General features: G+C 41.2%; 1 protein-coding gene across 16 annotated transcripts in view; it reads right to left on the reverse strand.

Annotated features, from left to right (window-relative positions):
* The window catches only part of UNC5D (unc-5 netrin receptor D), a 613,063-nt gene that overhangs the window by 28,439 nt on the left and 572,182 nt on the right, over nucleotides 1–12,442 (reverse strand). For all 16 annotated transcript variants that reach the window (XM_021076125.2, XM_021076135.2, XM_021076133.2 and 13 more), the window contains 2 exons: nucleotides 8,398–8,547; nucleotides 941–1,105 (listed from right to left, as the gene is read on the reverse strand). In XM_021076125.2, the coding sequence (XP_020931784.1) occupies nucleotides 941–1,105; nucleotides 8,398–8,547 (315 nt within the window). The remainder of the gene's footprint in view (nucleotides 1–940; nucleotides 1,106–8,397; nucleotides 8,548–12,442) is intronic.

A 12,442-nucleotide genomic window follows, 5' to 3' on the forward strand; every position in this document is an offset into this window, starting at 1 on the left:
TACATGAATATGTGTGTGTATGTAGACAAACGCTGTCTACAGATGAACGATAGGTGTGTTTTTCTAAACTATCTGGAAATTACCTTGGAATTGCTAAAGAGAGCATCGCCCAGCTCCTCTGAATCTCCTCCTCAGCTCTTCTCTCCCTCCGCTTGCATAGAACCATTTGGGAGAGAATGCCTTTGTCTACTGGAGAAGTTCAAGTCCAAAGCTATGGAGTCATTCAGTGGTTGAGGGCCAATCAAAACCATGGCAGAGATCAGATATCTTTTTGCAAAAGTTTCCAAGTGAATTCTCCTCTGACTCCCATTCTAACTCTGCCCTCTAGCAGTCCTATGACCTTGGACTAGGTCTTACTCCTTTTGCACTGCTATGTCCTTACTCTGAAGAATGAGATTTTTAACTACTCTAACTTTATTGTGTTGATGAATCTAGGCTAAATGGAAACAGAGATGTGCAGAACCCTGAGCCTGGAGGGTATGATAAATTTTAAGACAATTAGGAACCAAGGTCCTGAAAATAACACAGATGGGGCAACTGACTTCTGGAAAACTAGTCAGATCTGGCAGAAAAAAGCCTGGTGGTGACCTTGTGCCTCCTTATGGTCTGTGTCTCAATTCAACTGTGACTCTCAGATAATATTCTAAGTCTACAATGAAGTATTTGGTTGTTGTGGGTTTGTGCACAAAAAGCTCTAGACCAGTTCCTTTCCCAAATGTCCATCCCTCCACAGAGTTTACGTTCTGATAGGTTGAGTTTCTCTGCCCAGGGGGAAGTTCAGTTCAATCCTTAGCTTGAGAAAAAGTTTATCTTCCCTTATCAACATGGAGGATGAAAACAGTGTATTTCAAAGCTCTTTCATAATATATAGCATGATAGGTATACAATGCTTCATGTCCTTTAGAAAAGAGGTCAAGTGACCTGTGGGCCAAGGACTCACCTCTAGGATTGATGTCTGCACTTGGAGGATCTGTTCATGGCCTTTGAGCTGCCGGATGCAGATTTTGCAGGACAGCTGGGTGGTGGTGGGCGTGTATCGCTCCAGGGAGAAGGCACAGTGCAGGGGCTGCCGGTTACTGCACCACACGCGGGAGAATGGGACCTCCTGCAGGGGACATAGGTGGGGGAGAGAAGAGGAGTATGGTATGCAGTGCCTGGCTGAGATGAGCAGAGAACAGGAGATAACTAATGGCAATAATTAGGAAGAGGATGACGAGGATGGCAGCAGAGATAATTGCCTAAGCCACTCTGGTGGAATTGTTGTAGAAATCATGTCCGGCATATGCCAAGCAGCACACAAGTAATTAATGTCAATTCCAATTGATAACATTTGAATTCTAAAACTACACCGCAAGAGCTCAGATTCCACTTGGTGACACATACAATTAGAACACTGTCAGAAGTTAGTCATCATGTTTTCCAACTACAAAAAAAAAAAAAAAAAAAAAGAATTGCTTTAAGAGGCTCCTGTGGGTACATTCCTGGGAGCGGACTCCTCCTCCATCCTTCCACCTAAGCCTGGGCCAGGATATCTTCTCGCATAAGTAAAAATTATATTGAAGACCTGACTAGCCGGAGATTATCCCCCTACCACAAACTCATGCAGAAGAGTACAAACATAATGTTGCTAATGTGTCTAGCATAAAAATTATACCTAATTATACACACAAATACACATATCCCAGCAACAGACAGACACACGCAAACACACCAAACTGCCCCAGAACAGCTTAGTTTGCTAACTCCTCGTTGGTTCAATCCATCTAACAATGTGTATAGCACCTACTATGGGCCAGACACTGTACTAGATAAACAATAAAAGCACAATAAGAAATTACGTCTTGTCCCTACTTCGAAGAGACTTACAATTGAGTGACAAAAGCCATTTTCACTAAATGAGGGGAGAAATGATAAAATCTATAGCCATCCCCCTTTTCCACATGATCAGCTAGTGTTTGCCACCAGTTGGCTCAGGCACATGGCTTGACACTCCCGTGAAGTAGAGGTCAGTCACCGATATTCCTCTGTCTACTAAAAAGTCTTTCCTTCCTATTCAAATCAGGCTGGGATCCTTGGCAAAGACTATGTGTTCCCAGCCCTTAGGTGTAATATGAGTAATCACTTCTTTCCCTTTTCTTTGTTTCATTAATTCGACTCTATTACCTGTTGCCACAAATAGTTTCTTCCATACCAATACTGAAAGATGGCAAAAGAGGTATCAAGTCTGGAGTCTGAAGTGTGATGGGTGATGAAGTCAGCAAGTGTTATGAGACCAAGGGCCATGATTAGAATTCAATCTACCCACTTTGAGGAACTATCAGCTCTAATCTCTACACTTGTTGGTTTCCTCATTTTCTCCATAGGAAGTCTCAAAGACCCTGATTTTGGATACTTCCTGGGGGGATCAGCAGGGAGGGATGGAGTTTAGATTGTTTGTAGACTTGAGCACAGGAGAGACAGCTTTGAAGAGTATGAGGGAAGGAAATCACCCATTAACCACAACCCCACATCTTGGCAAGGTATGTAAGAGTGTTGTGGTTGGGTTTTTTTTGTTCTTAAACCAAGGGAAAGGCAGTAGACCTCTGTCTCCAGAAGTAGAGACAAGGACTCGGAGAAGGTTTTTATGTTGACACTGCAGCTTTCCATCAACTTTATTCCCATGCAGGATGTGGGCTCTCTTTCCACTAACCTCAGTTCATCCTTGGATGGCAGGGGCTGGAAGCCTGAAAACTACATTTCACAGGGTATTGCCAGCAGGGAATTCATATTTCCATTTTGCCAATGAGAAGTGCTTATTTCTAACTTGGAAGAGTAGGAGCAGAAATGGCTTCTGCCCCTCCGATACCAGCTCGCATTCCCCAAGGGTTCTGTTGACAGCACATGTAAGGTTTGCAGGGACTTCAGAGAACCACCTGCTTCAGCGTGGTTGTGTTCTGAAATCATGGAACTTGCTGGTTTCCTCCTATCATGAGTGGCTTTCTCTGACCTTGGCTTTCCCAGGTTTTCCAAAGGTTTTATAAGCACATATCCCTTGATTAAATTTCCCCTTGATTGAAATATCTTTTCTTGACCAAAACCATTCTCTAATGAAATACCAGTAGATTGGGAGTTCCCTTAGAAACTAACATGAGTTGGGCAGGGCTGGAAGTTTCACTAGCAGGTTCCGCAGAGAGCCTGTGGTTCCAGGGAAATACTCAGGAGAAGCATGAAACTAATGGTCCCTAAGGAGGCTTGTGGCTGGGGTCCAACTTGCTTATGCCACCAGCAAGACCACACAGGTCACTTGGTGGTACCTCTTTCACACTTTCTTCCTAAACAGAGAGTTCTGCTTATAATCCCTCCTCTTCCCCTCCTAGCAGCAGAGGGCCCTTGTGACTGGTGTGCCCCCACCCCCCCCCCAGCATTCTTTAGAGGAAGTCATTCCCTAAAACACTCCACAATAACTTGTCACCTGCACCAAATTCTATACCAGATAAAATGGTAATAATACATATTTACAAGTGCCGCCATTTCTCCTTGTCTAAGTCACCTCTTCATGCTGCTCCATAGTTTATAAACCCAGGGTAACTCTTACTTCCTATCTCAGCCTCTGGCACTTACGTCTCTGCCTTCTAAACTCTTCAAAACCCCATCTGCTCACATGTGCCCAACTGCCATTTCTCTGTGGATGACGCCCACAGCTACATCTCCAGGATGCATTTCTCTGTCATCCATCACTGGCATCACATCCCTAATCATACAGATCATTTTAATTGGCCTTTCCTTTCTCAGACAAGTCTACCTTTTGAAAAGGGATTATCACCATCTCTCCCTCCTTGTCAGTCTCCTGTCTCCATGCTTGGTCGTCTCCTCTCATCTCATATTTGCCTGGAATAACGTGCCCACCATTTTCAGTCTCTACAACATGGAGTTAATGAGGGGTTGGGGCTTGACTGCAGAGGAAACAGGAAGAAGTTGACTGATACTCTATAGGGAATGGCTTATGGTCTCACTTCTACTAAGTGAGGGGGCACTGATATGACCATGTGCCCTGAGATCTCTGCTTTCATTACATGTTACCTTTGCTTGGAGGACAGGAATGGTCTCCTGCCTGGCCTTTGAGGGCTTCCGTCCTCATTCTTATCAGTCTCATTCTATCTAATAGCCTTCAAATTCACTCTCTTCTTCAAGCCAGTACATTTTTATAGTCACTTTGCACCCTCCCCTTCTATGAAAGTCACTGTAACATAGGGCTCCATGCTTAATGGGTGCTTTTGCTTAAATAAGGTATTTTTGCCTAACTAAGCTAACCAAGGGGGTTTTGCTTTTTCTAAACTTGAAATCTGCATACTTACAGGGTACTGTAAGTACTAAGTGTGTGGACTTCAGGGCTAGACAAAACTGAAGTCAAGGTCCTGCTCTTAAAGCCACCTTTCCTTCAGTGGATCTGAATCCTTAGTAATGCTTACCTTACTGCCTCCCCCAAAGGCACTGACCATTTATTAAAAAGTATTTTCTCTGATATAACTTGCTAAATTTTGTATATTTTCTCCTGAGATCCCTGGAAGGAAGGTAGGAGAGTAATATCCACTGCAGAGACCATCTTATCTTGCAGAAAGATATGAGAACTGGCAGACAAAAACATTCCTCTCCTTTTCTCTTTCCATTCCACTGCACACAATCCAAACATTTTAAAAATATGATTGAGACTGTCAAAGGAATATTTTTTTTTATTGTTGACTTGAGAAGCACCTGCCAATGGTGCTCAACAAAACATTTAAAAATAAAAGAATTAGAAGCACTGTGATTAGTATGTTTTCAGGGCAATCACCTTTGCTTTCATTTATTCAAACAATTTTAAAAACAAAAGAAAACACCAAGATGCTCACTGAGCTGGCAGGAATTCTGTGGAAAATAGTACGGGAGGACAGAGAAGATGGCAAAGTTATGGGTATTTAAAAAATGCCGGAAATATTTTCATTTTGAGTCCCATTATAATTCATTTCCCAGCAGATGGAGAGAATGTAAATCATATGCTAGCCGGAGACAGATACTGGGTTCTCTGAGATACAGAGCATGCTGTAAAGACAGCTGCTTTTATCCTAGGGAGGTGACAGCCTGACTTTGTGTTTTTCAGGATTTAAAAAATAAATTAATATTTTATTGTATACTGCTTATTACAGCTTCTCCACTCCACGATCAGCAAGGACTAAAGTAAACTGTGATTAAGTAGCTCTCAGGTCCCAGGTATCTATTGAGAGCAGAGTTATTTCCATCTAGAGGAGGCTTGCTATGTCTTCTGAGGGGACAGTAGCAGATCCCTAATTGTGTGGGGTCTTAAGAAGAGGGGGAATAATTGTTTATTTTAGAAGAAGTAGTGTTGGGGCCTTGTTTTCTCTTTGAAATCAAGGTTGATGGGTGCTATGGTAATCAGATCTATGAACTCACCTACCTTGTTCTGCCCTTCTCTTTCCTTTTATCCATCATACCTGGTTTCATAAGCAATAGGGTGGTGGCCTAGAATTTCATGAATTGTAATCCTCCAGAATCTAAACCAAGATTTAAAATCTAGTTGGGTCTCCTATTTGTAGATTCTCATCACATGGCTCTGGACCCAACTTACATTATTGAATTGGTCGGAGGGGGGAGGGAAGAGGGGAGGAGGAGGACTTACATCATTCGAAAAACATTTCTTGGTTGGTTGATATCTGATAGGGCAACTATTTTATGCACCGGATGCCTTCCTGGGAAAAATTCCCAGTCCCAGCAGGAAAAAAGGAAAGTTTCTTAGAGAAAGCTTTGGGTACCAATTGGAATATGTTGATTCCCCAACTCAAATGTAGAGAGATGGAGAGAGGAGTAGGAAAGACAATACTGGAGGTCTTCTACCCACTGAGCTGGAAGATGAGAGGGACATTTACCAGTTGAAGGAGAGACTTAAAAGTGATGTCAGGAGTTGTGAGATTTTTCTGTCTCCACAATAGCACTATGTGAGTTCCTATCCACTAAGCCCTAATAAAAAGCCATTCTCTATTATCCATGAGTTTGTCAGTGCAGATGATGTTTTCCCTGAGATTCAAGCAGGCTGAACACAAACCCTCCCCAAAGTGTTTGCATCTGAAGCCTGGAGCAAACACATCATGGCCATTAAAACAAGCACAATAGGTAGTCATGTAACCTGGGGGATTTTAGTGATCACAGGAGCAAAGAAATGGGTGTTGAGGGTGGTGAATAGAAAGGAAGAATAGGGCAGAAACCCATTTGTGGGAAAGAAAAATGAAGTGGAAATGAAAACTCAGCGGCAAGTCTCCCGGTGCAGAGAAAATTAAATTGTTTCTCAGCCTTCCAAGACTCTTTGAAATTTATGCTCAATTACAGAAGGCAAATATTTATATGTGTTCACAATCTCCATGCAATCCAACCCATCCCGGAAGTAAAGCTTGTTTGGTTTCCTTGCCAGCCAATGCCCTTTGGCTTTGGCTGGCCCTGTGGCATCCCCTGGGACAGACATTGGCCCCTACCAACACTTTTCTACCCAGGGCTCTCTGGAGTCCCTGGTGTTGGAACTGTTTAAGTGCTTCTGAGAGGTTATGGTTCTTTCATATGATTTTTTTTTTTTTTTCAAATCCCCAAGCTTTAAACTTCAGAGTTACTTTGAACTGAGTCACCTGTATCAGATTCAGTAAAGTGATGCCCTTATTAAAATCTATACAGTTTATTTAATACAGAGGAATCTGCATGACTATCAGGATTTGTTTTAACAATACCCTGATATTCAATTTGGACTAGAAACTTTGAATACTGCTTTCTGGGAAACACAGACATCTAGGTCTAGAAACATCATAAATAATACATTTATTCATAGAAAACCTTTCTCCATAAGGAAATATGCTAAATATGCAAGAAAAAAATTGTTCAGGGCCCTTAAAGAGATTCTTCTTGCTTTGAATGCGTGAAAACTATATATTGAGGGGGCAATTCCCAAGGTAATGAGAAGTCTGAAAGGTAAACAGAAAAATATGACCTTATCTGATTTGAAAATTCTGAACTTTAAAAGTAGAAAGAGTTGGTGGTACAACTTTTTTTCTAATTCTCACAGCATGGTCAAGGTTTTTCTCTTTGAGATTTGGCTTATTTCCATTCTGACAAATCAGTATATCTTGTGCATAGTTCTGTGTGTGTGTGTGTGTGTGTTTTAAATGAATGCTGTAAAGATGTAAAGGTTAAAAAACCCACAGGGCTCTGCAGGTTATGTTGATGCAGAACAGAGAAGTGTGAAAGCCTCCTGTGACTCCGGATCAATGAGATTACCAAAAGCTTACCCAGAGTTGGGAAATGTCCTGCCACTTGAAGCAAAAATGAAGCTACTTAAGAAATGATGGTAGACCAGTTGGTCGCTTCGGATGACAATACTTATCACTGGAAACTTTCACAGAATTTAGTGACAGTGTCACAAGTCCACATCTTTTTATGGTAAGCAAACTATTAAAAATCCCTAAAAATGATCCAAAGAGACTCTTAAGTAATCCTGCAATTAAAAAAGAAAAAATTTCTAGTAATGAGGTATGTGAACAATCACAGATAAATATTTTTTATATTTTATATGAGGATTCTAAAAGGTATTGACATGTTTTTCTCAGTTTGTGATTTCTTAGTCCCATCTTGCTCAATTCATTTGGCAGAAAGCACTTCACATACTGAGGACAAAATTCTCTTGTTCCCCGGCTGGAGCTCTCTACAACTCAGAACTATCACCCTTAAAAAGCTTCTCCCTGACATTGCTGACCAGGATTAAAACAGTGTCTCATAATGCACTGATCCAAATCAAAACAAACCCCAAACAAATCTTGCCCTAAGCTGTTAAATGACCATCTTTGACCCATCCCAAGTGATGATTTAAATAGGAGGAGAAATGCCATATTTCCTAACACAAAAGTACCCCCTACCCACATTAGAAACCTGTGGATTTATGACAGTAGGTTTCATTTCTCTGGGTTAGTCCAAACTGCTACCTTTTTTCTTCTTCTATTTTTTTTTTTTTTTTTTTTGGTTTTGCTATAGCCATACTTATGGCATATGGAAGTTCCCAATCAGAGCTGCAGCTGCTGGCCTACAACCACAGCAATGCCAGATCTGAGCTGTGTCTGCAGTCTACACCACAGCTCATGGCAATGCTGGATCCTTAACCCACTGAACAAGGGCAGGGATCGAACCCGCATCCTCATGGATACTAGTCTGGCTTGTTACTGCTGAGCCACGGCAGGAACTCCCCAAACTGTGACCTTTCTGTGACAGTTTTGAAATTAAACCCATAGTGTTAAAGGAGGAGGAAAGTCAAAAGGACCCTCACTGGGGTTTGTGATACTCTTGCTTGGTTAAAGCCAAGCTACTTCTGTCAGAAACCCATTTGGCCAGTACCTGGCATGCAGTGAAAGGTTTAATTCTCCAGAGGAATGGGGGAATGTCAAGGACAGAAATCTGAAGACTAAAGGTGTTCCCTTTGAAATGCAGCAACTTTGGTTCTTCCAGTAGCTGTCCACCTTGATGCCTTTCATCTGAAACCACTTCCTATGGGACAAGAAAAAGAAAGGAGGCACAACAATAAAGCATCCACTTTAAGCAAAATCTGCATTTTTCTTCTGCAGATATGTATACTCACTCCCATGTGTCTCCCCGAAGTAGACAAACAGCATGATGGTCACACTCTACATTTACACCCAGCTCTCCTTGCAGGGTCAGAACTAAGTGCTACAGGCTGCTGAGTAGTAGGGATCTGGTCACCAAGAAACAATTGCTCTTCATTACTGTATAGCTGTGGCTTTTACACACACTCTGCCTGTCTTTAGAAGACTTCCTTGGCCCCAAGCAAATTGTAATACCATTGAGTGTCCACAACTGGGTGAATTGCCATAATCAAGGGATGTACTTATACTTTTTTTTTTTTGCTTTTTAGGGCCACACCTGCAGCATATGGAAGTTCCCAGGTTAGGGGCTGAATTGGAGCTGCAGCTGCTGGCCTATGCCACAGCCACAGCAGCGTGCATCTGTGACCTACACTATAGCTCTCGGCAACACCAGATCCCTGACCGACTGAGCAAGGCCAGGGATCAAACCCGCATCCTCATGGATACTAGTTGGATTCACTTCTGGTATACCACAATGGGAACTCCTGGTGATATATTTATACTTGATGGGACACCTCATCATATTTCACAAGAAAGGGAGATACATTCCAGCCCTCTCCCCACATCCCAGTTCCTTTGTCACTGACACAGGTGTTGTCCAATGTTTATCCTTTAGCTCAAAATACAGAGGGCACATTCTCATGTTTATTTGTAGTAATGTTCATGGAAGTTATCCCAAAAAGCCAAGAAAAAAATAAATTGTCAAGTCAGTTTCAGCTCAGAAAAAAAGAAATCAAACTTCTGAGATAAATATTCCTTTATCTTTCACTGAGAAATCTTTATATCTCATGTACACACAATTCACACGTTCTATTAAGTAAACTAAATTGGAATGCAGAATAGATTGCGGAATCTAAACCACAATAGATTGTGTATTCTAAAATATGTTAAGAATCACATTGATAGGACAAGTGAAATAATAGAACAGATATGAAATCTGTAAAATATTAAACTATGTGAGAGGTGAGGCTTTCAGTGTCATTGGAGATAAGAGATTTCCCTAAATCCGGTTTTTAAAAAATCACCATTAATTGACTTATAATTTCCTTGCAGAGCCAGGATAAATAAGAAAACTGAAATCCTTTAATTATGTTCTATAATCATCCCAGAGTCTAAAAAAAGGTAAGAAGTCAGGCAAATAGGTTTATAAATACAATAAAACTTAAACTTCAATTATCAGTGATGGAAAGCAACTTTAGAATTTCTTTTCCATTACTTGTCTATGTAAAGATTAATATTAATAAAAATCTAAGAAGCAGCTTTCCAGCTTTTACCCATCATGTGCATGTAACCTGTTAAGAGGTTGCTAATGCCTTTTCTCAGGACTAAATGAGTCCATTCCATTGTCATTTTCTCCTGCTCTTCTGGTGTGGGAAGGGTGTGTTTTGGGATCCTAGGTCAACAATGAGCTCTCTGCAGTGAGGAAAATGGTCCATATCTGTATGGTATCCACCATCCCCAGTGGCTACAGTGACGAACTAAGTTTTTCATTTTAGTTAATTTAAATGTAAATAGGCACATGTGGTTAGCAATTATTGTATGGGACGGTGCAGTGCTCAGTAATGCATCACGATGTGGATCTAAGCCTTGGGCAAAACAACATGGCGGCCAGTGTCTGATGAAGCTGCAAACAGTGGAGGGAAAGAGGCAGAGTGGGAGAAAAGGGGATTAATGTCCGATGCTGACTTTAGGTTTTTACAGATGCTGGTCTCTGTTCCCTCTTTTGTGATTTAACAAGTGTCTAGATGAGCGATAGTTGAACTGGGTACTGGGTGTACAGAAATGAAACACCAAGGAGTTCACAGTCTAGAGAGAGGGTCAGAACAGCATGCATATAATGTGGTATCTAAGTATTACATATATTCCCGGTATCTAAGTATTACATATATTCCTAAGTATTACATATATATATTAAGGCAAGACAGAGGGTGGATAACTCAGATGGGCAGTGAGGCCAGGAAATGGACTGGGAAACAGAGGAAGTGATATTTAAACTGACCCTTGATAAGCAATGAGATCCTGCTGTATAGCACTGGGAACTATATCTAATCACTTATGATGGAGCATGATAATGTGAGAAAAAGGAATGTTTATGTGTATGTGTGACTGGGTCACCTTGCTATACAGTAGAAAATTGACAGAACACTGTAAACCAGCTATGATGGAAAGAATAAAAATCATTTTTAAAAAAATCAAACAAACAAACAAACAAAAACAACAACTGACCCTTGGTGTAAAGATAGGGGCTGCCCACAGGAAAGGGAGGGAACATGCCTTCTGGACACTGACCAGGCTCTGCACAAAAGCAAGAGGCCAGATAGAGCCAGAATAGAGGAAAGTGTGTGGGTGCAGATGATGGAAATGCTAGGATAGGGGACAAATCATGAATTCTCGCTACCATGCTAAGGGCTTTTGTTTTAGAGTAATATCACTCAGGTTTTGAGGTGTATGAGAATCTTCTGGGGGCTATATATACCTGAGAGCATGATCTGGTAAATAAAAAGTGGAAGTGCAGGCTTTTGATCACATTTCTCTGTGGTTGTGGGCAAGTCACTTAAGTAAAGGTTAACCTTTAGGCTTCAGTTCTTTACCTGGGTTTATTCACAGCAATGCACAATCATTAGCATGGTAATGGCCTCTTTTTGGCATTCTAGTGCCAGGTTAGGAACAGAAACAAATAAATTTGCTTATTAATACCACATTAAAGGCATAGAATAACAACAGTGTTGACTTGTTGCAGTACATTGGACTAGGCTCTGACATTTACCCCTGCTCTTTAATCTGATTTGTCTAAACGAAAGAAGTAAAGTGAGGTCAGGGGATGAAGTGACTTGTTCAAGGCCATGCGTTACTTGGTGCAGAGCTAGGCTGTTTAATATTTAGAAATTATATAGCAGCATCACACTAGGAGAGAACTTCAGGTATTATTTAGTGATTTAAACTTGATTATTTGCAGAGGAAAACATGGAGGTCCCTGTTCCCCCCCCCCCCAAAGTTATTTGCTTGAAGCCACATGTTTAGTGATGGAGCTGCTATTTATAATACTTGGTCTGGTATTTTTCTATTAGATTTCCCTGCCTTTCTCTATACTATGCTTGATTTTTTTTTTGTCACGTGATCGGACTGCTGTTAACACTGTCTCATAGGTAATTTTTCATTGGTGTGAGATATATGTAAAGATGACATAAGTCAGATTATATTTGCCCTAAATTATATATACTATCTAAGCTGTCCCTGAGATGCAGAATGAAGGATATCAGGATTTTTTTTTTTTTTTTTTTTGCTTTTTAGGGTCACACCTGTAGCATATGGAGGTTCCCAGGCTAGGGATCTAATCGGAGCTACAGCTGCCGGCCTACACCACAGCCAGAGCAACGCTGGATCTCAGCCTCATCTGTGACCTACACCACAGCTCGGGGCAACGCCAGACCCTTAACCCACTGAGTGAGGCCAGGGATGGAACCTGCAACCTCATGGTTCCTAGTCAGATTCGTTTGCGCTGCACCATGACGGAAACTCTGGATATCAGGAATTTTTAAAATGGATCCCCACTTACAATTACACCAAGGAAAATGCTACCTCTTAAAGATCTATGCTTTTGGGATCCCAATTTAAATATAGCCGTGGTTTATTTTTGCTGTTTTTAGCTGTTTACTAATCTCCACATATCGAACCAACCACGTACAATTAATGGTGTCTTGTAATCTTGTACAAAATATTAAGCAATTAGAGCTATTGTGTAACAAAACAATGAATTATTAAAGCGCAGAAGCCCAATA

The sequence above is a fragment of the Sus scrofa genome, chromosome 15 (genome assembly GCF_054392235.1).
Source record: "Sus scrofa isolate SSC_HxYL_T2T_F1_AM1 chromosome 15, Sscrofa_HxYL_maternal_Yorkshire_Landrace_v2.0, whole genome shotgun sequence".
In the NCBI taxonomy this organism is placed as follows: Eukaryota; Metazoa; Chordata; class Mammalia; order Artiodactyla; family Suidae; genus Sus; species Sus scrofa.